This window comes from Penicillium pulvis, assembly GCF_028828015.1.
Source record: "Penicillium pulvis strain IBT 33274 chromosome Unknown contig_10_segment0_segment0, whole genome shotgun sequence".
Lineage (NCBI taxonomy): Eukaryota > Fungi > Ascomycota > Eurotiomycetes > Eurotiales > Aspergillaceae > Penicillium > Penicillium pulvis.
Genome location: NW_026643071.1, coordinates 969,857 through 996,396, shown reverse-complemented (window position 1 = coordinate 996,396; position 26,540 = coordinate 969,857). Strand labels below are relative to the sequence as shown.

Sequence of the window (26,540 nt, the reverse complement as noted above, 5' to 3'; positions counted from 1 at the left end):
AAGCATGCACAGGTGCAAATATTAATTCAAATCTAAAAGAAATTGGCTTCTGCAAATACATGGACTTAGGGTGCCAGCCTTGAACGTCCATTCAGAGGAAATTCACTGTGCGATCCTGGCGCTAATCACTAATTCGAGTTCCTATATCTCAAACCAAAAGTGAGTATGTAAGGAGACAATTATATGTCGTCCATTGGCTTTTTCTCACGGACTAGACTTTGACTACAGCTTATGACACAGAATCGAGAAAGAACGCATGAGCAGAACATAGGGTTGGCTTAGAAAGAAAAGCTAGACTAATATTCAAGCAGTTACACACTTAACTTAGGACTTTCGACCACCTTGACAGTCGCCTTACATTCACATAAAGGCTGCTGAGTATTCCAAGAGAAATCCGGCTCCGCAGTACAGCAACCCAAGATATCTCCTCCATAGAGCGGTAGCCTTCTTTTGTTTTTTCACGCTGACCTGAGTAAGTCATTGCATAGAAAGCTGCAACTCACATTTCGATCGCACTGCATCGGTTGGAGCGCGTCACAGGTTCACTTTGTAGTCTCCATAGTCTCTTCAATCTCATTCGCCACTTTGTTGTAAACTTCTTGCCGCAGCCTTTTCTCGTCTACTGTCTTCACTAAATGGTCCCAATAGTGGGGTACATTCTCAATGGTCTCAACACCAACCTGCTTCCCCGCGGCCTTGAGTCTAGCAGCTGCAGCTTCACCTTCAACCAGCAAGGGGTCCAATCCCGCAAGCTTCAGAAAGATCCGGCGGGGCAAAGCCATATTCATCATATCCGGAGAAGCAAGTCCTGGAGAGATGTACATTTGGTTTTTGTCTGGCGTTGGTTGCACATTCCAGAAGTATGCCCGGTCAAAGATGTCACCGATGAGCTTGGAAGACGATGCAGGCTTTTTCTTTAGCGCAACAAATGCTGGATTGGAGGCAGCACGCGCAGCTCTGGATTTGGTCAGATCCATTGGCGGGTAAAACGCAGTGATACCCTTGACTGTGCCCATTACCGCAGAATCGACTAGCGGGTCTCTGTCCTGTAGTGCCTTCCACAGCATGAATAGCGAAGCAAACGCCATCTGACCACCGACACTGAAGCCGGTGATGAACGTACGGTGCTTGTCTAGCCCCATGGCAGCAGCGTTTCTCCAGACATAGAGCATAGCATCAAGGCAATCGGCCACGGGAGCAGGATATGGACACTCGGGTGCAAGGCGATAGTTGACTGCAATGACAAAATGACCGCGTGCGGTAAGTGTAGCGATGAATCGCTCGTCATGGCGAGCATGTCCGACACACCAGCCTCCTCCATGCAGGACTATGACGATAGGATATTGACCTTTGTTCGCAGCTTCTTTGTTGTAACCAGGTGGATAGTAGAAAAAAAGGTCAAAATTGCCCGGTGAAGTGGACAGAGTCGATGGGATGAAAACTCGGGAGCTCGGAGTGAGTGATAAAGCAGGACTTCTCTTACGATCCAGCCAAGCAAGAAGCCGCGTTAGCCACCTCAGGATGCGCAATTTGAAGTAGAACGTGAGCCAATCCAACGCCATCGCTTGGTGATAATTTGCGTCAAAAAATTCCAGTCAAATCCTAGCTGACATAAAGTGTTGGGTGAAAAACGAAAGATGGAAGAGTGATTTTGCCTAGCATGATGGCGCATAGTCTGTGAGCCTTTGGACTTTAACATCTTTCCATTCGACTCAATGGTAGATTGATAATCACAGGACGAAAGAAATACCTTCTACCGAGGCAAATACGGGCTTGAGAAAGAAAGGGCCGATTTAAAAGTGGAGATTGTTGACCTCGGGCGTTGGGGTCCCATTGCCTGGTAACGGATAGTTTGTTCCTCCGAGTATCGAGTTATGAACAGACAACATCAACGACTTAGGCCTTTGCCGGCAATGGGAACTGATTATCCATTCACATTGATATATAATCAGTATCCAATGTGACGGAGGGAAGAAGACACGAAATGCTATCTGCTAACACCTCTCGTCAACTTCGATTCTAGTTTGGAGGCTGCTGTGGGCCCAATAACCTTACTCAGTATGGCAATGTGTATATAAGGATTCTACTTTGGACATGAATTAGTCTTTTTGGCACAGCTTGGTAAAACAATGACATTATTATTACAGGACAGCTCACTTCACCGTAATTAATTATTAAATACCAAAAACTAGCCCAAAAATGACAATACAAGCTTGGAAACGCTGTTTACCAGCTTTCCAAGCCCTCCCCACCCGCTGTGAATCACCTCACAAGTGTTGACGATAGTTCCTACATTTGGCAAAATCAAGCAGGGATAGCTAAATAATCTTGGGAAAGGGCGGGGTGATTGAACTATCCGAAAATGATCAACTAGCGTTATTGAATGACGTCATGACTTGCCTTAGCTAGTCATATATTTACGGCAGTAAAATAACCAATTCAATCCATCCTTCACACTACCTTCTAAAATCAGACCGTCTTGAGATCGAGATATTCAGAAAATTGGATCATACTGTGAACAATTATGCCATACTTCAAGCTTCGTGATGAAGCTGAGCTTTACTACAAGGACTGGGGCAATCCCGGAGGGGCCATCGTCACCTTCTCCCATGGGTGGCCCTTGAGCAGTGACAACTGGGAAAATCAGATGATGTATCTCGCTGATCATGGCTACCGTGTTATTGCACACGACCGGCGTGGTCATGGGCGATCTACTCAGACCTGGGATGGGAATAACATGGATACCTTTGTCGATGACCTCGAGGAGCTATTTGCCCATCTAAAGGTCAAAGATGCAGTGATGGTTGGCCACTCGCATGGTGGAGGAGAGGTTACCCATTACCTTGGAAAGCATGGCACAAGCCGCTTTAAGAAAGCTGTTCTGGTCGGTGCCGTGCCCCCCTTGATGGTAAAGACTAGTGCCAATCCCGAGGGAACTGAAAAGTCCGTTTTTGATTCGTTCCGAGAGGCAATGCGTAAAGATCGCGCTCAATTCTTCCTGGACGTCCCTAGCGGGCCGTTCTTCGGATTTAACCGATCTGGTGCACAGCAAAGCGAAGGGCAAATTCGTAGCTGGTGGCAGCAGGGAATGAACACCAGCTTCAAGTCAGCATACGACTCAATCAAAGATTTCTCGGAAACAGATTTCACGGAAGATCTGAAGAAAATCGATATCCCAGTGCTGGTTCTGCATGGGGATGATGATCAAGTTGTACCCATTGAGGCATCAGGATTGAAGTCAGCAAAACTTCTGCCTCAAAGCAGCCTGAAGATCTACAAAGGAGGATCTCACGCTATCCACAACATCAATGTTGACGAAGTTAACAAAGACCTTCTCGATTTTATCAAGTCTTGAATCCCTCATTTTAGTCTTGACTTCGGAAATAACTTTGAGATCAACTGTTATATCTAGTGCTATATATTAAATGCTAGTCACGTAATCTAGCAAGTGCTGCTCGTTCTAATGACATGATATGGTCAATTTTTCTGTCTGAACCTGCAGCCTCTATATGTCTTAAATCATTATATTGAGATGATCAAAAAAAGGGTGGAAATAGAGGTAGATTTACGTACTAGTCTCTAGTGATTACGCTGATGCTACTTGACTGACGTATGCTTATGCATGGAAGTAGAAAGAATATGGTGTACCGGCTCTCCATATGTTTATGATTCTAGTCTTTACCTCACTCATCTACCATAAATATCTCCTGCTATTACCGTTTAAGGGCAACATAAACAACCCCTAAATGATTGCTATAGATTAGTGTAAAAGATGTGACCTATCGATGATAGTTTTGTAGCCCGGACTATCTTGGTCAATCCTCTCTGGATAACGCGGTACGCTTTCATGTGATATAAATAGAGACTATTTATTATTAGAGGATCACATTAAGCAATTAATCACTTTTTTGACTGCCAAGCTATATGCACAATGACGAATTTTGTCGAGACATGGAGCGGTAATTTACCGCCTAAATAAGGGTTATATAGTGGCGTCTAATAAGTCTGAGACAACCCATTTTACCGCTTTTACCACCGCCTTCTATATATAGTTAGCCTACCTAGGCACGCGTTATAACACGCTAGTTTAAATAATAATAAGTTATTATAATACCTATTCTAACCCCTATATTATACATAAGCTCTATTTAATATACCTCTAATTCGCCGTGATAATATGGCAGTATGTCGCCGTGGGTGCGAATTAGCCCTATATAAACGTACGAAGCTTATAGAGCTTAAATCAATTAGCTGGTTATATAAAGAGATTCACGATCGATATCCTTCAATTCTAATCTCTATAATTAAGTCTATATAGCTTAGATCTAATCAAAAAGGGCCCTCGTAAGAGACATTACCTCGTTCTAGCCCACTAAAGAAGCTAAACGAGGAGGATAAGGAGAATATCCTTTAAGCGATTAATAATAACCCACGCGTTAAATATAATGAACTTCTTGCAATAGTTAACTATAAGGTCTGTCGAGATACGATGTGGAGACTTCTTCGCGAAGAGAATAAACGGAAATAGCTTCGTCTTCGACGCCTAGCGCTTACTAAAGATCAAGCTCGAAAGCGATTTGAATGGGCTCGACGAGTCCAAGATTATGACTCTGAAAAATGGACAAAGATCTTCTGGTCTAACGAATCAACTATCGAAAAAGGTAAAGGTACTCGCCGAGAGTATACCTTTAACCGACCCTCGACTTAAATTCCACTCTAAGATATCGACGTAGTTGATTATCATAAGGCTAAGTCCTAGATGTTTTAGGCCGCCTTTTTAGGAAGTGGTCGAAGAACAGGCCTTATTCCCCTCTTTGGAGACCCGGATTCGCCTTATAGAGGGGTTAATCGATAGGTAATCCTCGAGCTTTACTAACGAGTTCTTCTAACTTTATTAGATGGAGTTTATGGCGCTATCTTCTAATAAGATAACGCTCCTATGTATACTATATACGTCGTATATGATTGGTTAGTGGATTAAGACTTCGAAATCATGGCCTGGCCTCCTTATTTACCTGATTTAAACCCTATTAAGAACCTTTGGTCGCTCTTAAAGGTAAAAATCTATGAATTATACCCTGAAATTAGAGGTATGCTAGATAACGACGAGACCCTTGAATTCGTGGTTTCTGTGGTATAAGAAGCTTGGTTAGAGATGGATATAGATATGCTGGAAAACCTTGCTATAACCATACCTCACCGGGTGTAGTAAGTGCTTTAAAACGAAGGCTGGTATACTAGTTATTAAATTTAGAGGTTTTGAACTGGTAGAAAACGCGGTAGAATATAAGGCGGTAAAATAGGTTGTCTTAGACTAGTCAGACGCCACTGTACTGATCTACTTTGATTCAAGTTTTGTACAGTAATTTGGTATCCTTGGCATTACGACTGGCGTAACATCGTGAAACACGAAAGTTCAATCTGTGCTGTATTTGAATCGGCCCTTTCACAGTTTACCATTCATTACGAATCCTATAGCGAGGATACTAGAGTAGGGTATCAGGGTCCGTAAAGAGTGGTAATTTATGAGAGGGTCGGTCATTCGTTCTTTCTTCACTCAAGCAACTTTCCCTTCCAAAATTGGTTCCACTAGGCCTCGCCTTTCGCTTATTCTTGCGAAAGGATCAGTAGCCTATACTATTTCAGCTTGCTCAGCTGTAAGTCCTTCGGCCATTCGGAACACCCTAAATCATCATACTGAATAGAACATCTTATGACTTTGTCACTCAACGCTTTGGGCTCAGTATATAGGCTTTCGGATATCTTAGTGTCTGTCCAAGATATCACACTAGGTATTTTCCTAGATGACGAAGTATTTGAAGCGTCATAAGATAGCCTCTATGTATCTTCGGTACTTGATAGCGGTGTGTTTTTGGTAATATATAATAATGATCTTCTGTATGCCTCACTTACGCTCTCCTATTTCAAATGCTAAGGAACGCTATCGCGTTGAAACCAAGCAAAGCCGGATTACAGCATTTTCCAGTAGTTTTGCCTCGGAACATTTGGACGTTGAAATTTTGGTAGCCCAGGCGCGCCGGCTTTCCAAGGTTGAGGAGACATCCACGGCCCGACGCATCGGCGCAACCAACCACCCGGCCCAAGCAATGATGCTAGCCCTTGCCAAACTCATAATTCTCAACACAGTATGCAACCCGTACCCTCTAACCAAAGCTCGCGTGTTTACCTCGGTAGATTAAGCTCACAGTCGCTATATAACTTTCAAAACAGGAATGGACATTTGCCTTTGCCATCTTCTTTATACTACCATCGCAAGTACATCATGCATTCTGTCGCATCATCAAAGACCTCTGGTTCGTAAGTGAGATTCAGATTTAATTCCTACGCTGGCATTATACTGACTCTCTCGATGGCCTAACAGACATCCTAAGTGTCCGACTGTCCAAGTCGAGTTTGGAAGTCAGAAGGTCGATGTACCCAAGGGCGGTTACTACGACCGTTATCGTATGAACCCGAACCTAGACGAGGTAGCCCGCGACCCAGCCGTTGGACCCGACATCGATTTCTTCCGGAAAATCCCAAAGAGCCTGGTCGATTCGAGAGTGGGTCAGATTTATGCTCCTAACTTCTATTATCGCACCAAGAGTGTCCAGCTTGTCCTTCTCGCGCCCCTTGAGAGCTTAAGGTCGAAGCTTCCAGCGCCTTTAGAGCCTATCACGGCATTTCCTGGCTATGGCTTGGTTGCGTTGACGTTTTACTCGTACCTCGTTTGCGACAACGATCCTTACAATGAGGTATCGATCGCCATTATCGTCCGCCAGCCGGGTAAAGGTAGCTACAGTACGACACAACTGCTTAGCTCTATATGGAACCGAACCTTCTATGGGTATGTGTTGGCGCTGCCTGTCGATACTGAGATCGCTCGAGTCCGCGGTGTATACGGATACCAACTCCCCAAATGGCTCGCCCATATCAATTTGGAGATGGACGAACACAATATTAAAGCCGGTGTCACCGCGACTGACGGAAAGCCCGATCTGACGTTAGAAGTACCACTTCCAGCCCTGAAAAACATCCCGTCGCAATCCTCGATCGGCATCAACAACGCGATCAACGAGATCGATGGGAAATGGCACCAGGTAACAGTTCAGACGAACCCACTCCTGGGGTCACAGCGTCTTCTACCTGGCGACGTCAAGCTCTCTCGGGGCCAAGGTCCACTCAGCAAACTTCTTGGCGAATTGAGCGTCTCGACCATCCTGCGAATGGACGTTCTCAAGGATGCACAGATGATCTTGAACATGCCCACACCCTTAAAGGCGTTTGATAATATCAAGCTGTGATGATCATCATTCGACCTTCCTTTTAGCTAAGTTATGAGGATGCGAGCAGCACTGTTAAAGTATCTGTTACGGACGAGGCCGTTAAGGATGTCGGGTCAGCATAAATAGCAGCTCTGCGGAGTGATTGTACTGTATCTGATCTCACGCATCACTGCTCAGGATTTAGAGGAGTACTTCGCTTAATTACGTATGCAGATTGTTGAGATTCCATTAGGAGTAGGGCTTCAGGATTCCAGACCATCTGGGATACCCAAACACTCGTCAAGTAGATGTTATTATAGGCTTCTAGACATGACAGATATAGGCTCAACTAGCTACCTTTATTCTCCCTTAAACACTAAATTTTGCTATCTCCAGACCTAACGAAGACTCCTGCGATTCGGTGTCAGGACGACATCGGTGAAACATCAAGCACCAGTGTTTTCCTACCAGGCGGCCAGTGATATCACTCATGACCGGCTGAGGGCGGTGACGACCTTCATCGCGGTCTCTTTCGCCGAGCCTGGGTTCTGCCCAGTCACCAGGTTGGCGTCCACCACGGTGTAAGAAATAAAAGGCAGCTTGGCCTTTTTATAGTGCGCGCCACGCTTCTTCACCTCTTCTTCGGCGTTGTAGGGCACAAGCTTATTCACACGAGCAAGCACCTCTTCCCGCCAGGCAAAACCGGTCATGTTACGTCCGGCTACCAGGTACGAGCCATCAGAGAGCTTGGTATTAAGCAGCCCGCAGTAGCCGTGGCAAACAGAGGAGACAATACCACCCCGTTCGAAGATCTCCCGGGTGATCCGCTGCAGACCCTCATCGTCGGGAAAATCAAACATCACCCCATGCCCACCAGTGAAATAAATAGCGTCGAAATCAGCCGAGTTAATTTGGCTAGGTCGAGCAGTGTTCTTCAGCAACAACATTCGGCTCGGATCGGCCCTCCAGGCTTTCGCAGTCTTATCGTAGTTGGGGAATTTCAGCGACTTGGGCTCTATTGGAGAGAGACCCCCTGCCGGGCTGACGATGGTCTGCTCATAACCGTGCTCTTCGAAAACGTGCCAAGCGTGCGTGAGTTCGGATAACCACAAGCCGGTCGGATGGGATGGATCGTTGTAATGCGCGGCGTTGGTGACGACATGCAAGACTCGCTTAGCCATGCTTGGCAATTCTTAAAGCGTAATGGTACTGGGTGGGTGAGATGTACAGCGCGATGTCAGAGCTGTCTGCACAAACTTGGTGCATGTCCCCTTTGCGAGGGCGCCGGAGGCGGCCATTTGGAGCTTATGACTTAGACTGGAGGAGAAAGAGATCGTCGGAGAGACTAGTGATCTTATGGATCAACCAAACTTTTCCGGGGCCCATAAATTAAACATTTCAGCTCGCAAGCCAAGGGATAGCTTGAAAATGAAGGGGCGAGGCGGGTGAACAAACTATCCGGCTAGTCCCAAGGAGGCCGCATCGCCAAACCTTAAAATTCTCCACACCTCGATGGACCTAAAATTCTCCTCAGGGAGTCACGTGTTTGCCTCGGTAGAAGAATCTACATTGTCGTCTTGTCCTTTCCGGTACAACAATCCGGCCGAATTGATACAGATCCTAGTCACCGGACAGTCGCAAGATTACAATCGCATCGAAGATAGGGTCACTGACAATAACACACTCGTAATTTCCCGTATGATGCCTCTTATGCCTAGACTATAAAAACTAGTCTAAACGTCTAACACCAAATCGCAAAGTAATACGAAGAAATTTCCTTCACAATCTTAACGGGCTATCTCCCTTTCTACATTTCACTGCTTTGCCCTCTTTAGCTATCGTTATGACGGACGACCACCCCAATCTTCAATTTAGCTCGCTCGACGCCATCTCCGGAAGCATTTCCACCACCCGCAAGTCGTTCTTGGAGCACAAGACTCGCGATGTCGAGTTCCGTCTCGTCCAGCTTCGCAAGCTCTACTGGGCGTACGTGATACACCTTCTACTAATTCAACGCAACACGCTTCATGAAAAAAGAGACTAACTGACAATTTCTGTAGAATAAAGGACCATGAGGCAGATATCATCCGGGCCTGCGCTCAGGACTTGAGGAAGCCGCGTTTCGAGGCCGAAATTGCCGAAATCGACTGGCTGCTCAACGACATCGTCTTTACTACTCGCAACCTTCATAAGTGGGTGAAAGATGAGAAAGCCCCTGATATCGACCTGCAGTTCAAGTTGATGAGGCCCAAGATTCGGAAGGATCCTCTCGGTTGTGTGTTGGTGATCGGGTATGTTGCGCTCTTCTGCCCAAGCCTGCGACGTGAGTGGTGAGAGAATCTAATAGCTTTCTTCTACATTATCTAGCACTTTCAACTTTCCCTTCCAGCTGACCTTGGGCCCCGCTATTGGGGCTATTGCTGCGGGGAATACTGTCGTTATCAAGCCCTCCGAAAACGCACCCCATAGCGCCGTTGTTATACAAAAGATCTGCGAGGCATCCCTTGACCCCCTATGCTACTCCGTTGTCCAAGGAGGTGTATCCGAGACTCAGGCTTTATTGGCCGAGCGCTGGGATAAGATCTTTTTTACAGGCGGTGCTAATGTTGGCCGCATTATCGCCAAGGCAGCCGCACCTTACTTAACCCCTGTGGTCCTCGAGCTAGGCGGTATCAACCCGGCTATAGTCAGTAAGACAGCTGACCCACGCTTAGTTGCGCGCCGTATGCTCTGGGGCAAAACGGTGAATGCAGGTCAGCTTTGCACTTCACAAAATTACCTGCTCGTCGATAAATCACTTGTGCCTCGGGTGGTAGAGGAATTTGAAAAAGCTTATAAGATCTTCTACCCCCAGGGCGCTAAGAAGTCGCCGGACTACTCGCGCATTATCAACAAGGGCCATTTTCAGCGCCTCAAGTCAATGCTTGACAGTAGCAAGGGCAAGATCCTGCTTGGCGGCACTATAGATGAGGAAGAGCTATTCATTGAGCCTACAGTTGTCTTAGTAAACTCTATCGAGGACTCACTATGCACAGAGGAGAGTTTCGGCCCTTTTATTCCGATTCTATCCGTCGAGAACCTAGACGAGGCTATCAGCCTCGCCAATGGGGTGCAGAGTACCCCCCTTGGTCTATATCCTTTCGGCTCAAAGGCCGATGTTGCTAAAAGTATTTCCTACCTCCTAGTCCTGTCCCCTAGGCTCTCTCATATGGCAACATCTAACGAATATACTCTCCAGTCATCTCCTCCACTCGGTCCGGCGGTGTCTCTTGTAATGACGCTGCCCTACACATCCCCACCTTACCTTTCGGTGGTGTCGGCGAAAGCGGCTACGGTGCTTACCGCGGTCGCTCCAGTTTCGACGTCTGGGTGCACCGACGGCCTATCACTAGCAGCCCCAGCTGGCTCGAGTCTATCCTTGCCGTCCGCTACCCACCATACGCGGGTAAGCTGAGCAAGCTCAAGGCTGCCAGCACCCTAGTGCCGGACTTTGACCGCAGAGGCCAAAAGTTGACTCTCGGCTGGTTGCGCTATATCCTGACGCTTGGTAGTGGAAGCGGGAAGGCCGGTGCTGGACGTGCCCTTGTTATCACTGCTAGTAAGTAGATCCCGTTCGTTATAGATTTTAAATTCATTGTGTTTAATGAATCCCTTCTCGCAATATCTTTCATATCTGATGACTCGTATCCTCTTACCTAATTTTCTTTCTGGCGACGAGGGCTGCATGCATGCTGAAGTTATCGCTCTAGCATAGCATGTATACACGTCTTAATCTTTGTTCCATTTTGCGCTGGCTATCATGGGTAGTGGGTCTGGAGCCTTGACATTGTTTCGATTTGTTTCGATCTTTCTTTTACTATGATCTTCACTAGAGCGTTCCCGTTGGGTACAAGCCTAAACAAATTGGATAGCATAATGGTGGCGAACTCCTAATACCGGATCCTTTGGGGCGAACCCTAAGTTTATTACAATACTAGTCGAGTATTGCTTCGAATACGCTTACGAAAATGTAGTGTGGATTATCCCTCGGTAAAATACGATAGATGAACAATCACTGCCGTGCAAGTGGAGTCTGATGATACAGACCAGTCGGGGTCGGGTCGGCAATCGGCCCGATTTTACGCTTGCCATTGTGGAAATGTGATTCGATCGGGTATTACCAAAAGCCTGGCCATCTTTCCCGTGAAATAAGCTAAATAAGCTTAAGATCTAGAGGGGCTCAACCTGTATCATCTAATTTTGATATTGGTTTCACTTTTAGAAACTAACACGGCGAAAATACCCAAATTGTGGCGCTCAGGTCACGTGTGGAACCATGAACAACAGGGACAGCTCCAGGCTCAAATACAACGCATGCGCCATGTGCCGGAGCAGAAAATCAAAATGTGATAGGATACAACCTCGTTGTAGCCTTTGCTCACGTCTAGGGAAAGACTGTACTTACAGTGCAATGCGCAAGAAGAGTGGTCCGAAAAGAAATGTCTTGGAAGAGCTAGAAATACGACTGAGTATGTTAATGCGGTAGCTCGCGCGGCTTTTAGACGTTCACGACACGACTAATAATCACCGTTTTTTAGCCAAAGTCGAAGGGCTCCTTGAAGAGAACAGTACTTCACATAGGCTGCCAACAGCCTCTTCTCATTTTCCAAAGGATCAACCCAACATGCCTATGTCTGAATCCTTCCGCATGCCTTCATCAGAGTCAACGCGGGTTGAATATTCAATGTTTGGCCCGATGCAGCCTCATACAAATGGCAAAGAAGCTTCTCAAGTTAGCCACACGCCTTTTCCGTTGATACCTGGTAATTCGAGCAATTTCCAATCGAGCTCCATCGGCCTGGCCTTCAGGGAACAACTCCCGTCCGAGGACATCATTTATGATCTGTAAGCATTTCAGTTTGAATAAATTGGAAGCTAAATTCTCACATTCATTCAAGGGACAATATCTTCTTTGAAAAAGTTTACCCGTCTATACCCATCATCCACCCTAACCGCTTTTTGATCAACTCGAGTCTCTCTGCCCATTTACGCCTGCCGCTTTCCTTGCGATACATGATTTGGTGTCATGCATCATTATTCTGCGATAGATACTACTCATTTCATTCTGAGTTCTATCAGCGTGCTCGCCAGTATGCTGAAGTCGACGAGACAACGGAAAGCTTTGGGCGCGGGATCGTCACCCTGTCACACTGCCAAGCGTGGATACTAATGTCCATCTACGAGTTGCGAATGGTTCTCATCCCGCGGGCGTGGGTTAGTATAGGTAAAGCGTGCAGTCTCTCCTTGATTATTGGTCTCAATCAATTGGACGGGCCAAGCCAAAGTGTCAAGCTGTGTATGCCCCCTCCAAAAGATTGGGTCGAAGGAGAGGAACGCCGGAGGGTGTTTTGGATGGCGTTTTGTATTGATCAGTATGCAAGTATTGCAACGGGACGGCCTATGCTTATTAACGAAACCGATGTGTGTGCTCCTTTGCTCGACTATCATGATCTTTCAATGGCGCTGACCGATCGTACGCAGGTTATGACCACCCTTCCCGCTTTCGAGCAGTCTTTCCTGGAGAACAAGCCACAACTCACCCTTCAGCTATACGAGATTTTAACCAGTGAAGATCTATCTAGCTTGTCATCATTAGCTTATGTTTGTGTTTCGGCCAGTCTGCTCGGACGTAGCCTGTCCCATATCCGCCGAATCCAAACATATGGTAATTATTGTGGCTTGGACGAGCAATATTCAAAACAACATCAGAGTTACTATGACGTTCCCATCCGCATTCTTCAACGTCTTCCCATGCACCTTCGATTATCCAGCAGCATGCATGATACAAATGTGATCTTTGCCAATCTGTGCGTGCATGCCTCTACGATTTGGTACCACCAACAAGCAATCTTCTCGAGTAAAACGTGCAGGGTGCTGGATTGGTATATGATGGAAAACCACCATCGTTGCTTACTAGCGGCGAGTCAGATATCTAGTCTCACAAGGATGATCGGCAATTTTGACCTGTTAAAGGTATTTAGCGCCCCTCTTCGATGCACAACAGAGCTGACCCCGAATAGTGCAACACCTTTGTTCCATTTCCCTTATTTCTGGCGGCAAGGGTTTTTGTGCTGCACTTAGACTCCCAGCCTAATGATCCAACAATCAGATCATTGCTACAATATCTCGTGTCGATTCTGAAAATCATGAAGTCAAGCAATCCTTCAGCTGGAATGTTTCTCAGTCGACTGAATGTTTCTAATGTACCCGCTTCTGGATAAATAGTAAGACATAACTGATTAATTCACAACTGGCACCATGATTATCGTGACACCGGCCTATCTTACCATCTCCGTCAAAACCGTTTCCTCTTCGACAAATCAGCATTTTTTATCCAAGATTGATCTCGCTTGGTCTTGCCTGCTTGCCTGCTTGCCTGCTCGTCTAAGGTGTTACTAGCCAATACTATCTCAGCTCAGCCCGATTTACTCATATTACCTAGTCTACGTGCACGGATCTTGATGCGATAACCGAGTAGGGTTCAGAGGAGTTCGGCTGGTCTCTTCTTGGTACGTCGTCTGTCCGTCAAGTATCGAAGTTCCATCGCGATGAACAGTGTCAGTTTATCTCTGCTTATGCCCAGAATGGCAATATACTGTTCTAATACCCCAAGGCTCGGCAGATGCCTCACCCTTTGACAAATATCATACCAAGGAATCTTCACAGCACTGTGGGAAATAACTAGAGTCGTAGTCAGTTCACATCATGGAGAAAGCTCTTTCTATCATTCTGAGAGGATTGAGAAAATGTCTGACAAGCTGAATATAGTGGTAAGCGAGGTCATGATTATTTTGAAAGTTAGCCAGAAATTGTATAATATTATTCGTGCTATCAGGTTCCGAAGAATTGCATGAAGTACCACTGGGCCGTAGGCGTACTGTGCTACAATCTCGTCATTAAATAGCGAGATACTGAGATTCACTCTTCTGACAAGAAAGCTGGGAGACCTACGTTTGCCAAGATCTTCGACCTCAGGGCAATTGGCCCTGCTTAGCGCCGTGGTGAACTCGCTGCGTCTGATCGATTTCTTTTGCCGCTCTGCAAAAGTTGATATAGGAGTATGATATCGATTTCCGCCCTACGTAGGCATAAGCCTTCATCCAAGTCATTTTCTCGAGGCCCCAACCGCATGAGCCATTATTCCAAGGTTACACCGGTGGAGAGCCCGAGATGATCGCCCAGATATAATGGATCATAAATTTATTGTGGGGACGTCTGGTTGAGACATTATCTGCAGGTGAGTGAATGGGTTGCATCACTAGTCTACTGCATGCTTTCGGCTAGAAAGTCTCAGCCAAAATACTGCCCGTACATCATGTCCAATCCAACGCGTCTGTGGCGCCATTATGTACATGGTGAGGTAAATTCTTCCCTCGGTCAGTCAGCGCTGATGATATCTAAATTACTCCCAGGGGTTGATCAGATCGGATATATCACCTAAAAATAGAATTGTAAGCTATATAATTTGCGTTACCAGTCAGGCAGTTTGACTTCAATTTTTCATTGCACCATGAAACGCCCTAACTCTACCCGCTTCCTGCAAATCCACGCCGCTGTGAACGGGCATGATTACGAGCCTGTCGCATCTTACAAGCCAGACAAGATTGTTGATACTCAGGACCATGCGTCCCTTCACTCCAGGCTCCAGCAACTTTGTTCTGCAGAGTTCTGGCCACGCAACTCTCATACAAGCTGCTGCCCGCGTCCCATTCTCATCAGCCCCGAGCACCAGAAACAAGTGAAGAATCTACACGAAGGCTTGGTCCTCGCAATTACGGATATTGTCGAAAGATGGTGGACTGACGACGTGGCTCGATTCCCGGAGCGCATGCCCTTATCAGAGTCAGAGGAGGATCTGCTCCGAGTATGTTCCCCTGATGAGAGGAGGTATATAAATTACTTACCCCAATCTACGTATGCAGTGGATGGATGCTCAGCCTGACGCCATACTTCCTCCTTACAGAGGGCGTTTGGGCTCGTGGCGACCGGACTTTCTCATTGAGCAGGATAGCGCCGGGGATGAGAATTTCCGCATCAGCGAGATTAATTCCCGCTTCTCGTTCAATGGACTCATGCACGAGGCATATGCTCAACAGGCATTACAAGACATTGGCGTCAGCAACGGGCGGAATGGCCTCATGGGAACATCAGATGTTTCCAAGGTAGGTAAAATGCGAGCCACACGTGGATGATCGATGCTAACTGGTGTTAGATGGTCGGGGGGTTGCTGCGTCTCTTCCAGCCGAGTCAACCCCTGCACCTGCTGAAGGGTAAAGAGAAGGGCATGGACATCCATATGTTTGTAGATTTCGCGCGGCGTCATTTAGGACTGACTCCACGGTTCATTACACCCGAGGATCTTCGACTGGTTCCGGATCCACACTCCACTGGGCACTTCAAGCTTTGCTGCTTGGCACAAAGCGATGCGAGTCCCCTGAGCCCGAACCTGGTAAACAGCGAGGGAGAAGTCTTGGAGGAGATCCAGCAAGTCGGACTGGAGCTGCATCAACATGAGCTCCTCAGCCTGCAGCCTGAAATGCTGCGTCAGCTCAGTCTCCGGTGTTTCAACGATCTGCGCACAGTTCTACTGGTCCACGACAAGCGAATGCTCGGCATTGTCAGAGAAGAAGTTCAGCCTCTGGTTGCCAGGGGTGTGCTGACCCCCTTGCAGGCCACCTGCCTGGACCGGGGCATCGCAGAAACACTCCTCCCCGGATCACCGGACCTGGAGGCCCTACTGCAGCGCTGTCGGGTCTCCCCCACCCTTAAAGCCGATTATATTCTCAAGCCAATTCGCAGTGGCAAGGGGGATGGCATCATCTTCGGAGACGACCTGAGCCCGGCGCAGTGGATTTCGTGTGTTGAGGGTCTGAGTTTCGCCGCGCTACTTCCGGGTAGCACTAAGTTTGTCGTCCAACGCAAGATCACCCCTGTTCTGTACGATGTGTTCCTGCGGGAGTCGGGTACCAAGATGCAATATCCCCTCGTTGGGACATACCATTCGATCGATGGGGAATACCTGGGATTTGGGGTGTGGCGCAGTAGCGCGGATCGAGTGGTCGCCATCAGCCATGGAGGTGCATGGATGTGCTCTGTCATGCATCGTGATTGATATTTGTTTAGCCTCTGATATTTGACTACAATATGCCTAGTATTCACGACCGGCTTTTTATTCAAGGGTATTCCATCGTATACGAATTAAAATCTATCATGGGTTGGTCTGCCTATCTTCATTTCATCAGTTCCCCTGTAGACCGGGCCGTAGAATAGCCAGTGGGTCTAGAACGGGTAACTTTTGATGCTCTGCGCCTGAGAGAATGCACTACTTACTCGATTGCCTCAATTTGTCATTCAAGACATGGCTCAGCTGAACCGTATGTCGACAGATGGATACACCCGTCAGCTGACGGTCTAACGAGCAGCAAACATGTTCAGTATTCGCTTGCCATGAAATTTCGTTTCTACCTGCGGCTTAAGCTACCTATCTCATGCGCCCGCAATTAATAATTAATGGAATGTAGTTCACTGCAGTATCTGTCGTAGTGAAACACCAAATGGGGCCACTTCGACTTCGACTCGGAGCAGTGGACCCACCAAGCTGTAATTGATTTAGTACTTCGGTGAAATAGAACCTTAGAGGTATTTATACTGATCTTCTTCGGTGCACCTTTTGATCGTACTGCGCCTGTCTAGAGAGCACATCACACAATGAAACGATTTGTTGCCAATCTGAGCTCCTTTGCTCGTAAGTCCGGCGCCGGAAAGCCTCGTAATGAAGGCTAATTCGATATAGGTCTTTCGCCTCCTGTACCTACTGTGAGAGTAGGTAATCTGGGCTTTGCCAATCAGCCACGCCATGTTGCCCAAGTTGCTCAGGCCCTTCGAGAAAGCGGTATCTTGAAGATCAGCCTCCAGTTCACAGATGACACCAGCCAATACCTTCATAACATGCTCTTGAGCCTTCATAAACACCATGGTCACGGTCTTCCCATCACTCATAGTGCATCCCACGGCTGGTTTTGGGATGTACGCCCCAACCCAATCACTTTTCAAAGTCAAAATTACCAGGCCCGATCCGAGACGATGCAGGAGTTCCCATGGCATACCGACTGCAGCTACGAAGAGTCACCTCCGCGTTTTTTCGCCCTGCAGGTGCTTCAACCCGACCGTTGTGGCGGTGGTACCCTCTCTGTCATGAATGTCGAACGCCTCAGCCACTTGCTCTCGGCAACGGCTACCGCCGCCCTCATCAAACCACACTTCCGCATCGCCATTCCGCCCGAGTTCATCAAGAAGGACAATCAGTGCCACATAATTTCCAATCTCATGGCGGCGAGCAAGCCCGGGCGGCCTGCCATGGTGCGCTTCCGTGAAGACATAGTCACCCCATTGAACCATGACGCTGCCGCCGGCCTTGCAGAGCTCAGGCAGTGTCTGCGCATCCTGGATAGGCGGGAAAATGCCCTGCATCTCACCCCTGAGCACCTACCTCGAGGATCGATTTTAATCATGGACAATAGCCAATGGATGCATGCGCGCAACGCAGTTCAAGATCCTGACCGCCACTTGCGGCGAGTGCGCTGGGATGCCCGTCCATTTCCGGGAGCTTGTCATTAACTTCGCTTTGGAGTAGTGTTGGGATTTTGGGAGGGGCAACGACTGCATAGAGCTAGATGATGCGAGATGTAGCTTAGGTTACAGCGCATGAGTGTGGGTCTTGTATGCTTGCTGTACCTTTTCCTCGTCTCCATGAGAAAAAAGCACAAAGAAAACCCATAAAAACAAAACGATGCCAAGTGAGAGCTATCACATCATGCAGCTCGGTCCATGTAGATGTAATTCGAATCTAATATAAGCCCCTCCGTCATTATGCATTTCCAGGAATTATTGCTTATTCATTAGATGCAAGGGATTTCGGAAGCGTCCGCTTTGCCATTCATACATCCATCCTCATGCAGTCTACTTCACGAGCTTGAAAATTTCGACCTGAGCTTCTTGGAGACCCACTCTGGTATCTGATCAGTACTGAAAAATTGATGTTCTATTCTATGTGATTGATCTGACCTGGAGAATACAGATGCGCACGGATGAAGATGCTCCATTCTCACTCGCTAAAATAACAGGTGACTGGCAGAGTAGTGGAGTGCTTCAGACTCTGCTTTCTGTGGAATGAAATTGGCTCCCTGTCAATAGCACGCATTCTTACAGTGAACCTTCTAAGATGGTTGACAAAGTGTATTCTTTATCACAGGTCCTGGGAGTCGCGAAAATCCATCCGATCTACAACCCCAGTGTGGAATATCCCCCAGACACAGACGCTATCCAAGAGGTCTTTGAACTCACTGCGGTGGAAAAGGAACCGGACCTTAGATTGCAACCGATACTCCAAAAGGAAGACCTGTAAGTTTGCCGCTACCATATACTAGACTTTTCATCTAATTACCAAATTCAGGTATAAGGTCATTAAGCGCCTCACGAATGACCTGAATCAAAAGAATGGCTACCGGCGTAGCGCCTACATCAGCACCACCGGAGGAGGCTCGGGTGGTCTACCGCTGATGTTTGCGACAGACAACAAGGAAAACCGTACCCAGAGAGAAGTATTTGGCACGTTGTTGAAGACTTGTGGTGTGGTCGAGTCCCAAGACTGGGTTCTTACGATGCATACTTCGGGGTATCTTTACCGGTACGAGTCCTCGACGACCAAGAGAACGAGGTCCGGGTAACAGCAGCTCATAATTCTATATAGGTCTCTCGATCTCATCAGCGAGCTGTTTGAAAACGCTGGAGCGTCGGTGCTCTGTGCCGGGAGCCGCATGGAGCCCGCCGAGGTCGTCCGGGCTCTGGTGCACTACCATGCCAACGTACTGACTGGAGACAGCAGCCAGATTATCCAAATCATGCATCACATCTTGGCCCTTCCTGATCATCAACGAGAGCAGATTAGCCTCAACAAAGTGGTTTACACTTCAGAGCCCCTGACCGAGGCCCAGCGAGGCCACATTATCGCCACCCTTGGTCCAGTCCAGATTTTCTCTATCCTGGGAAGCGCCGAAGCAGGGCCTTACGCACTCAGCAATCCAAAAATCACCGGAGAAAACACTCCTCCGGGTACACGAGACTTCATCATTGACACGAGGCTCGTCCGGATCGAGATATTGGATCCGTCTGCTGTCCACGACGTTGCTGCTCGCAGTACTTTGATGCCCGAGTCCAAACAGGGCATTATAGTTTTGACCTCCCTCCAGCGCCTGCGAAATCCGCTCGTGCGGTACATCACCGGCGATATGGGGTCACTGCATCCGATGCCCGAGGCTGCCATCGGTGTCATTCCCGACGCTGAACGGCCGCACTTTCGCGTCCTTCGTCTAGCGGGCCGAGACCGACGGTTCAGCTTCAAATGGTACGGTGAACATTTTGAGTTCCACAATATCGTAAGTCTGATGCAGACTGCCAACATGGGCATTTTGCAGTGGCAGATAATCCTAGGTTGTCTGGACTCTGCTCCCCAAGCGACTCTTGAGATTCGTCTGCTTCGTGCCGTTGCGGGCGAAGATCTCCTTCCCCAAGCTACGCTGGTGGAGTTGTTGGAGGAGTTCTTCTACGTCTTTCCAGAGAATCGAACCCTATTTAGCATTAACTTTCTCAATAGCTTGGAGAAATTTGAGAAGAGTAGCACTGGGAATAAGGTCATGAATTTTGTGGATCGATTTAATTAGTGTCATTCGCTTGACGACTACAAAGGGGGAAGGGGAAATGACAAAAAAGCTCGGCATCTCCTCAATTGCAAATAGATGAATCGTTAATCTTTGCGCACGTATAGGACCACCTTCCTTCATGAAAGATCTCATGTCTAAATTGTCGCTGGCTCGTCCACCGGCTAATTCCATACTGTAGCTTCAACCTTCCCCGAATTAACCTGAGTCCCTGTCTACCAGCTCCAAAGCGCCTGGATTCAGCCTGATGTGATTCACAGCAGACGTGCTATTGATCATACAGGAGACCCGTAGATTCGGGAAGATCCATGTACACCAGCAGCAGGTTGTGCTCGGGTTGCTTGGGAGCTGCATCTACAAGCGTCAGCTTGTCAGCCACGAACCAAGCGGCTGCAATCTCGTACGAGTCTAATTCGAAGGTACCCCAGTGAAAGGCCTGTTCATTAGTGAGGAAGTGGTTGAATCGGGAGACAGTCTCTTCAATTGGCGTGTGTGTGTCCGGGCGGTACGCGCCCGAGAGTCAAATCGCAATCTGCTCAAAATTTCTAATTCTGGTATTGAAGACACTGTACAATCCCACCTTACATCAAAATATTGACTTCCCGCAGCAGGTGTGAAAATCTTACGAGATAATTAGAATTGGAACACTCAAGCCGACATAATATTGAAAAGGCAATGCGGAACTCCGACTGCAGCCAGCCGACTCTCCGCCAAGCCTGGAAAACGTGTCAATAATATGTAGGGTACAGGGACTATGTGACACAGAGAATCCGTAACTCATAATGCTCCGCTCAAGGTTACTCACCCTCACAAGTTCACATCAGGCTAACCAAGCGGACAGTATTTTACGCAGGTCTTAATAGTGGGGAAGGGATTATTGGCGAGCTGAAGGACAGCAAGGTCCGCCCCTAGTCAATTCTACCTAAGTGGGTCCCTTTGTTGCACAGATGATGCAAGGTAAACACACAGGAGACAAAAGAAAAACTGTGAGCACTCCACTCACAGTGCACGTAAAATGCGGATACACGTCATTTTCGCCATCTTTTCTTACTGTAGAGAGACGAATTAGGTAAATTACAATAACAGCAAGGATCCTACTTCCACTAAATTGATGGCTAGTCGCTTGTAGAAAATGACGGAGGCAGTTTTGATTTCACCAACCAGGCAGCCGTTCCAGGGATAGAATCCCATCTCCAATGTCACAAAGCTCTTCGTTGTCAAATCGCCGGAATCTCAAATGTGTCATCGAGACTAAAAAATCATGAGCAGCTCTCTTGAAAGGCCTATAGGCTACGAATGGCGGTCTTCAGGGTGGTTTATAGTATCCACCATCTCTATTGCCTTGTTCGCTGGTTTGTCTGTCTTGTTTCCTGTGGAGACCTCGCTAACCTGTAAAGAAACATTCCTTTATGGATTCCTTGTCCCTATTCTAGGATTTATTTTTGAAAGTCGCCTAGGCATAGAGCCTTCGCAAAGGCAGCGCTTGACCTCTGTTGTTCTTGCCATGCATGGTGTCTGCTCCGCTATCTCAGGCCCAGTCATTGGGCATTTTGTCGATCAATTACCCAACCGCAAATCGCCACTATTACTGTCATTATTGGGATGTATTGTGGGTACTGCTATCGTCGCTTGCTCCCGTTCACTCTCCTTGTTCTTCCTAGGGCGTTGTTTGCAGGGTGTCGCGGGGTCGTTTGTATGGATTGTTGGGCTTGCAACTGTCGCAGAAACCACGAGTCAAGATAGGTTAGGCACGGTGATGGGCCTGGTCAACTCATTTGCTCATACGGGGATAATGAGTGGCCCTATAGTATCAGGACTACTCTTAGAAACTGTGGGATACTGGGCTACATGGTCCGTACCTGTAGTGATTTTGACCATTGATATCATTGCTCGTCTGCTTATGATCGAGAAGATCGATGATCCTAAATCAAATTGTACGAGCGAGAGGACAGATGCGTCAGAAACGACCGGCCTTCTTACCTCATCCGAAGATCAGCAAGGCACACCTACCACTCTTGGTTTCTGGCGCACCATGTTAAGCAATGGCCGTGTCTTCACGGCTTTGCTGGTCTCCCTTTCAATAGTATCCTTGAGCACTGGCTTTGATACGACAATGCCCCTGCACGTGGATGAGGCCTTCGGGTGGGGAACAGGCACTACTGGGTTTCTATTCTTCTGCCTCTCCGTTCCGGCAATTCTCATCAGTCCACTCGCTGGTTGGCTACGCGATCGTATTGGCATACGAGCCCCTACAACAGTTGGCTTCATCATCCAGGCTATATTAATGGTCATATTGGGTATTGCTGGAAACAGTCACTTCTCCTGGGCTAGCGCTGAAACTGCAGGTCCAGCCATTTACATGACCAGTATTGTTGCTATAGGCATTGTGCAGCCCTTTATACTTGGTGTTGCAAACATCGAATTGACCGGTAAGTGTCATTCTCGGGTGACCCAGCTCCAACAAAATACAAAATACTAATCAGGTAATATTGTAGCTGTGCTCAAAGAGAAGCAAGAGGAGAATCCCGAGAGCTTTGGCCCTGGTGGAGGCTTCTCGCGCATATTCTCTATGGCGGAAGTGGCTTCTACACTCGGATTGATCCTAGGCCCGATACTTTCTGGCTCTCTTACTGAAATTTGTGGCTATACATACATGAGTTGGACCTGGAGTAAGTGGATTAATGTTTCTGTGGCATCTACACTACTGACAAACCAGACAGGTGTACTCTGTATAATCCTCGCCACTCTTGCCTGCCGTTTCTTAGGTTCCCAAAGATGAATCAAAACTGCCAATCAAACCCAGAAATCTTTTATATACACAACATGCACGATGATGGTCATTTCCGCCTTAAGAATACATTTTGAGCTTCCTTGGCTCCTAAGAGCCCTGACTATAATAGCACGCCGAGGTGGAAAAAACCAGCACGGGTGAAGAAAGACCCGTTAGCGCTTCAGTGCGTGCAGAGCATTCGGGTCAAGAATATAGGAAGGAATTTAGGCGAAAGACTGAAGGATAGGGCGGCAACGGCGATTTCCTGGACAATTCAAAAAGTAAAAGCACACAACAATTAGGCTTCGCATGTGGTCACCCGCCATATTACTAAGTAACCGGCGTGTAGCTTCAATGCAGCTAGTAGTCGGGTGGGGTGAAAAGGATAAGTGCGCAATAGACAGGTCGCTACAGACCTGCCTTACGCTATCTTAGCTCTCATCTGGTAGTGCAAGTATATAACACACATTCCTATTAAATTGCATGGTCTTAGTAAAACCATCGGAAGTCTATACTGGCAGGCCCATCCTGGAGAGACTCTGTCGGGATGTCTTCAGCTTTTAAATTAATACCCTGTACTGTGTCTCGCCTCTTATTGTCCATTATCATCCAAAAACTAAGACACAAGGTCAGGATAACTCCAGTTCCACCAAATGCAGCAAGGGTGATCAAAGCCGGGAGGTATGTCGGCGCATCATGGTCGCGAAAAATGTTGGAGCTCACAACTCCCATTAGGTTGGCCACTGGGACAGAGATACATGTCAGAACAACACGGCGGCTCTCACTAGCAATGTTGTTATTATACCAGACGTCAAGCAAGACAGATGGGGCCGATGTGCCCCAGGTCATCATGAAGCACGCGAAGTAAGCGACATTCAAGTCTATCTTGACATCAATAGTAGCGTAGATGATAAAGCCAATGAATGTAAACAAGAAGCCTAGGGCAATAAATGGGAAACCGCATCTTGTCCAGTCGCTGCAGAAAGCCAGGATAAGCAACATTACGGCGCCTGAAACATTGGGTGTCACGGTGTATAAGTTAGTCTTGACAATGCTGTATCCAAGGCGTTTGATGATGACCGGCAAAAACAACTGGACGCCCTAAAGAGGTACTCCAAGGCAAATTTGAATGGCGAGGATCGCCCAGCTAGTTCCGTGCTTGAGTATTCGGAAACCGTCTCGGATGTTACGCTTCTCATCTGCCACAGCGGAACTATTCATTCGAAGTCGGAGACAGGCCAGGTTTTTCTCTTCAGGTGTCAGAAAGCCTGCTTTGGCGGCTGACTTTGGTAAGAGCCATAATGCAATTATAGCAGAGACGACAGTTCCACAACCTTCCTAGAGAAAAAGATATCGCCACGGGGCTAATGGACCGGATTGGATACGGTAGATACCGAAGGCCAATAGACCAGAGAATGCAGAGGCAATGCTTTGTGCGGCGCCGTCTTTTGGTCAAAGGATGAGCATGGCTAAAAGCCGCTGTCATATGGTGGTGTAAATGCCGCTCCACGCCCTGTCGTCGCTTTCAAAGAAATACTAGAGTGCGTATGGTCGTGGCCTCGATAAGATGTACCCGTACAGCGTACATATAAAATCGAAGTCTAGCTGTCTCAACTAACCAGCACCAGCATTATAGGGGGTTGGAATTATTTACTGGTAAGTACGCTGAATTATATGCGTCATCGTGGTCATGATTCCCACCGGGGAGTATATCATTCAATTTCAGATCATTTCCAGCCGAGTGAGCCGTATATACCAACAAAATGTAGCTATATCCAGCTTAATCTCGCTCTAAACATGATTCTTTATCTAAGATTGTGTCGTCAGATCATCAATGCTATCGAAGATGGTACAGTCGTCATCATCCTCGCACATGGTAGTCCGGCCGAGGTTCTTGTCCACGGGGCCTGTCGGCCCGCTTGTGTAGTGGCACTCGGACGAGATGCAGTACTGGCCGGTCTCGATGTCATCTAGAAGCCCATCTGGATACTCCTCGTCACCCCAATATCCTAGCCAGTTCAGCCAATCGGCCGACTCGTCCGCCTCCTCAGTGGCGCCTGTTCCCGCTCCAGATGCGATGGAGAAGGTGTCTGCGTCCACGTCGTACAAGTAGCCCCGGTAGTTGAGCGTCATATCCCACAGGTACCCAGCGTCAGTTGTGTCGGAGATGATACCTAGCGCGATAGTGTAATCTTGGCTACCTGCGGTCACGTAGTTGGCGTGTCCACCGTACGCAACGTAAGTAATTGGGCGATCACCCGAAAAGTCCACCACATCCCAATAATAGGCCGATCCAGCGCTATGCTGGGAGCAATAGATGGCGTATGGCTCTTCATCGACGAAGCGGATCTGCAGAGAAGATTGTTAGAGTAGATGCAATCTAAACGCGTGGAAGATTTGAAATTCGAGCGGCAAATGTTCATGTGCTTACCATAACGTGCTCCCAGTCGCCAACGTGGTCGTCGAAATTGATATCCAGGACCCTGTGGATTAGTCAGATTTAGCAAACCATATTCGCATGCAGCGTTGGGAGGGGCTTGGGCACTCACTTTCCCCCATAATTATACGAATAGAAATAGAAGTAGAAGACGTCGGTCGTAGTGCTGTTTTTCTCCGCGGCAATGATAAGTCCAGGAGCGGCGCTAAGGCCATCGCTGTCGGGGATACCGTAGTCTGAAGAGAGCCAGGCCGGGGTGCCGTCCAATGGGTCCAGGATGGGGCCATCAGAAGCAGTCAGATAGACATCCGAAGAGAGCGAATCGAGGGTGTCGAGCGTGACCGATCCATTAGTCCCGATAGCGGTATAGTCCTCCTCGGGCTCGACGTTGGCCAGGTGCGTCGTGATATCGGACGGAAACCACTTCTCGCCACTATAGAGGTACGATAGGGGCGCGTAAGTGATGGCATAGTCCGGAAGCGTGTCGCGTTTGCGCAGCTTCCGGTCAGCCTTCTTGGCAGGCGCTGCAGCTGCGAGGCTGGCAAGCGTGAGGAAGGTGAACACTTGGAGAGTTGAGGGCATTTTTGTGACCCTGGTAGTAGGTAGCCTGTGGTATAAAGTCACGCACCCAGGCAGATCGACATGGTCGGGCGATCGCGGCCAAACTTATAGGCCTTGTTCGCTCGCACTAGAACTTGCATCTGCCAGGATATCGTGCTGGGTTGTGACCAGGTGAGACTATCCCAACTGGGTCACTTCCCCGGGCTAGTGTCCGTGAAGAGTCGATGGTTCTAAAAGCTTGACGCAAATTAACGCAAATGTCAGATTTAGCATATTCAAGGAACGTGCCGTCAGGCACAAGGGGCGAGATAGGGCGGGCGTGGGGGCACGTGGACCAGGCTTGAGGGGTATTGGTATCTCTGAAGATCATAGATGAACAGGTGGAACTAGATCAATTACTGACCTTGATCATCGCGAGGGGTAAGGACCAATCAGATCTGTCTAAGGAGTGTCGTGCGATGCATTAAACTCCTCCTAGCAACCATGTGAACAGTCGATAGGTCAGCACATACTTATGCATGGCTGTCAGCATAAGCTGCACTATCACCTGCTCCGATGGTACTAATGTAACCCGGCACGGAGCGGCCTAACTATAATCAATCAATTCATAAATCTTTCCGCACGTATTAGTCCGTGACACGTAGCTAGACGCGTAATATTAATATCGACAGTCCCTCTTCTTGAAAGATAAAAAAAGGGAGGGGGAAAGATTAAATTATTTAAGCTGCTAGACTGTGAAGGACTCGCTGCAA

General features: G+C 47.8%; 12 protein-coding genes across 12 annotated transcripts; 8 read left to right on the top strand and 4 right to left on the bottom strand.

Annotated features, from left to right (window-relative positions):
* Positions 1 to 542: 542 nt before the first annotated feature.
* N7503_000398 (alpha/beta hydrolase) lies at positions 543 to 1,562 on the bottom strand (the record flags this gene model as incomplete). The annotated part of the gene is made up of 1 exon (XM_057059959.1): positions 543 to 1,562. The coding sequence occupies one exon, from the start codon at positions 1,560 to 1,562 to the stop codon at positions 543 to 545; it is 1,020 nt and encodes a 339-aa protein (XP_056926882.1).
* Positions 1,563 to 2,524: 962 nt separating this feature from the next.
* Positions 2,525 to 3,355, top strand: N7503_000397 (alpha/beta fold hydrolase; the record flags this gene model as incomplete). The annotated part of the gene is made up of 1 exon (XM_057059958.1): positions 2,525 to 3,355. The coding sequence occupies one exon, from the start codon at positions 2,525 to 2,527 to the stop codon at positions 3,353 to 3,355; it is 831 nt and encodes a 276-aa protein (XP_056926881.1).
* A 2,928-nt stretch (positions 3,356 to 6,283) lies between these two features.
* N7503_000396 (uncharacterized protein) lies at positions 6,284 to 7,304 on the top strand (the record flags this gene model as incomplete). The annotated part of the gene is made up of 2 exons (XM_057059957.1): positions 6,284 to 6,318; positions 6,383 to 7,304. The coding sequence occupies 2 exons, from the start codon at positions 6,284 to 6,286 to the stop codon at positions 7,302 to 7,304; spliced, it is 957 nt and encodes a 318-aa protein (XP_056926880.1).
* Positions 7,305 to 7,753: 449 nt separating this feature from the next.
* Positions 7,754 to 8,446, bottom strand: N7503_000395 (type 1 glutamine amidotransferase domain-containing protein; the record flags this gene model as incomplete). Its single annotated transcript, XM_057059956.1, has 1 exon — positions 7,754 to 8,446. The coding sequence occupies one exon, from the start codon at positions 8,444 to 8,446 to the stop codon at positions 7,754 to 7,756; it is 693 nt and encodes a 230-aa protein (XP_056926879.1).
* A 662-nt stretch (positions 8,447 to 9,108) lies between these two features.
* Positions 9,109 to 10,871, top strand: N7503_000394 (aldehyde dehydrogenase family protein; the record flags this gene model as incomplete). Its single annotated transcript, XM_057059955.1, has 4 exons — positions 9,109 to 9,251; positions 9,326 to 9,556; positions 9,633 to 10,432; positions 10,504 to 10,871. The coding sequence occupies 4 exons, from the start codon at positions 9,109 to 9,111 to the stop codon at positions 10,869 to 10,871; spliced, it is 1,542 nt and encodes a 513-aa protein (XP_056926878.1).
* A 709-nt stretch (positions 10,872 to 11,580) lies between these two features.
* Positions 11,581 to 13,525, top strand: N7503_000393 (uncharacterized protein; the record flags this gene model as incomplete). The annotated part of the gene is made up of 4 exons (XM_057059954.1): positions 11,581 to 11,773; positions 11,843 to 12,149; positions 12,203 to 13,277; positions 13,325 to 13,525. The coding sequence occupies 4 exons, from the start codon at positions 11,581 to 11,583 to the stop codon at positions 13,523 to 13,525; spliced, it is 1,776 nt and encodes a 591-aa protein (XP_056926877.1).
* Positions 13,526 to 14,814: 1,289 nt separating this feature from the next.
* N7503_000392 (uncharacterized protein) lies at positions 14,815 to 16,416 on the top strand (the record flags this gene model as incomplete). Its single annotated transcript, XM_057059953.1, has 3 exons — positions 14,815 to 15,168; positions 15,227 to 15,466; positions 15,517 to 16,416. The coding sequence occupies 3 exons, from the start codon at positions 14,815 to 14,817 to the stop codon at positions 16,414 to 16,416; spliced, it is 1,494 nt and encodes a 497-aa protein (XP_056926876.1).
* Positions 16,417 to 17,012: 596 nt separating this feature from the next.
* N7503_000391 (uncharacterized protein) lies at positions 17,013 to 17,921 on the top strand (the record flags this gene model as incomplete). The annotated part of the gene is made up of 2 exons (XM_057059952.1): positions 17,013 to 17,049; positions 17,098 to 17,921. The coding sequence occupies 2 exons, from the start codon at positions 17,013 to 17,015 to the stop codon at positions 17,919 to 17,921; spliced, it is 861 nt and encodes a 286-aa protein (XP_056926875.1).
* A 604-nt stretch (positions 17,922 to 18,525) lies between these two features.
* N7503_000390 (uncharacterized protein) lies at positions 18,526 to 20,023 on the top strand (the record flags this gene model as incomplete). Its single annotated transcript, XM_057059951.1, has 3 exons — positions 18,526 to 18,704; positions 18,757 to 18,990; positions 19,054 to 20,023. 3 exons carry the CDS (start codon positions 18,526 to 18,528, stop codon positions 20,021 to 20,023), a joined length of 1,383 nt encoding a protein of 460 aa, XP_056926874.1.
* Positions 20,024 to 21,281: 1,258 nt separating this feature from the next.
* N7503_000389 (MFS transporter) lies at positions 21,282 to 22,799 on the top strand (the record flags this gene model as incomplete). Its single annotated transcript, XM_057059950.1, has 4 exons — positions 21,282 to 21,372; positions 21,418 to 22,449; positions 22,516 to 22,689; positions 22,741 to 22,799. 4 exons carry the CDS (start codon positions 21,282 to 21,284, stop codon positions 22,797 to 22,799), a joined length of 1,356 nt encoding a protein of 451 aa, XP_056926873.1.
* A 480-nt stretch (positions 22,800 to 23,279) lies between these two features.
* On the bottom strand, positions 23,280 to 23,792 carry N7503_000388 (uncharacterized protein; the record flags this gene model as incomplete). The annotated part of the gene is made up of 1 exon (XM_057059949.1): positions 23,280 to 23,792. The coding sequence occupies one exon, from the start codon at positions 23,790 to 23,792 to the stop codon at positions 23,280 to 23,282; it is 513 nt and encodes a 170-aa protein (XP_056926872.1).
* An 807-nt stretch (positions 23,793 to 24,599) lies between these two features.
* Positions 24,600 to 25,809, bottom strand: N7503_000387 (uncharacterized protein; the record flags this gene model as incomplete). Its single annotated transcript, XM_057059948.1, has 3 exons — positions 24,600 to 25,139; positions 25,222 to 25,273; positions 25,340 to 25,809. The coding sequence occupies 3 exons, from the start codon at positions 25,807 to 25,809 to the stop codon at positions 24,600 to 24,602; spliced, it is 1,062 nt and encodes a 353-aa protein (XP_056926871.1).
* Between the last annotated feature and the right edge of the window lie 731 nt (positions 25,810 to 26,540).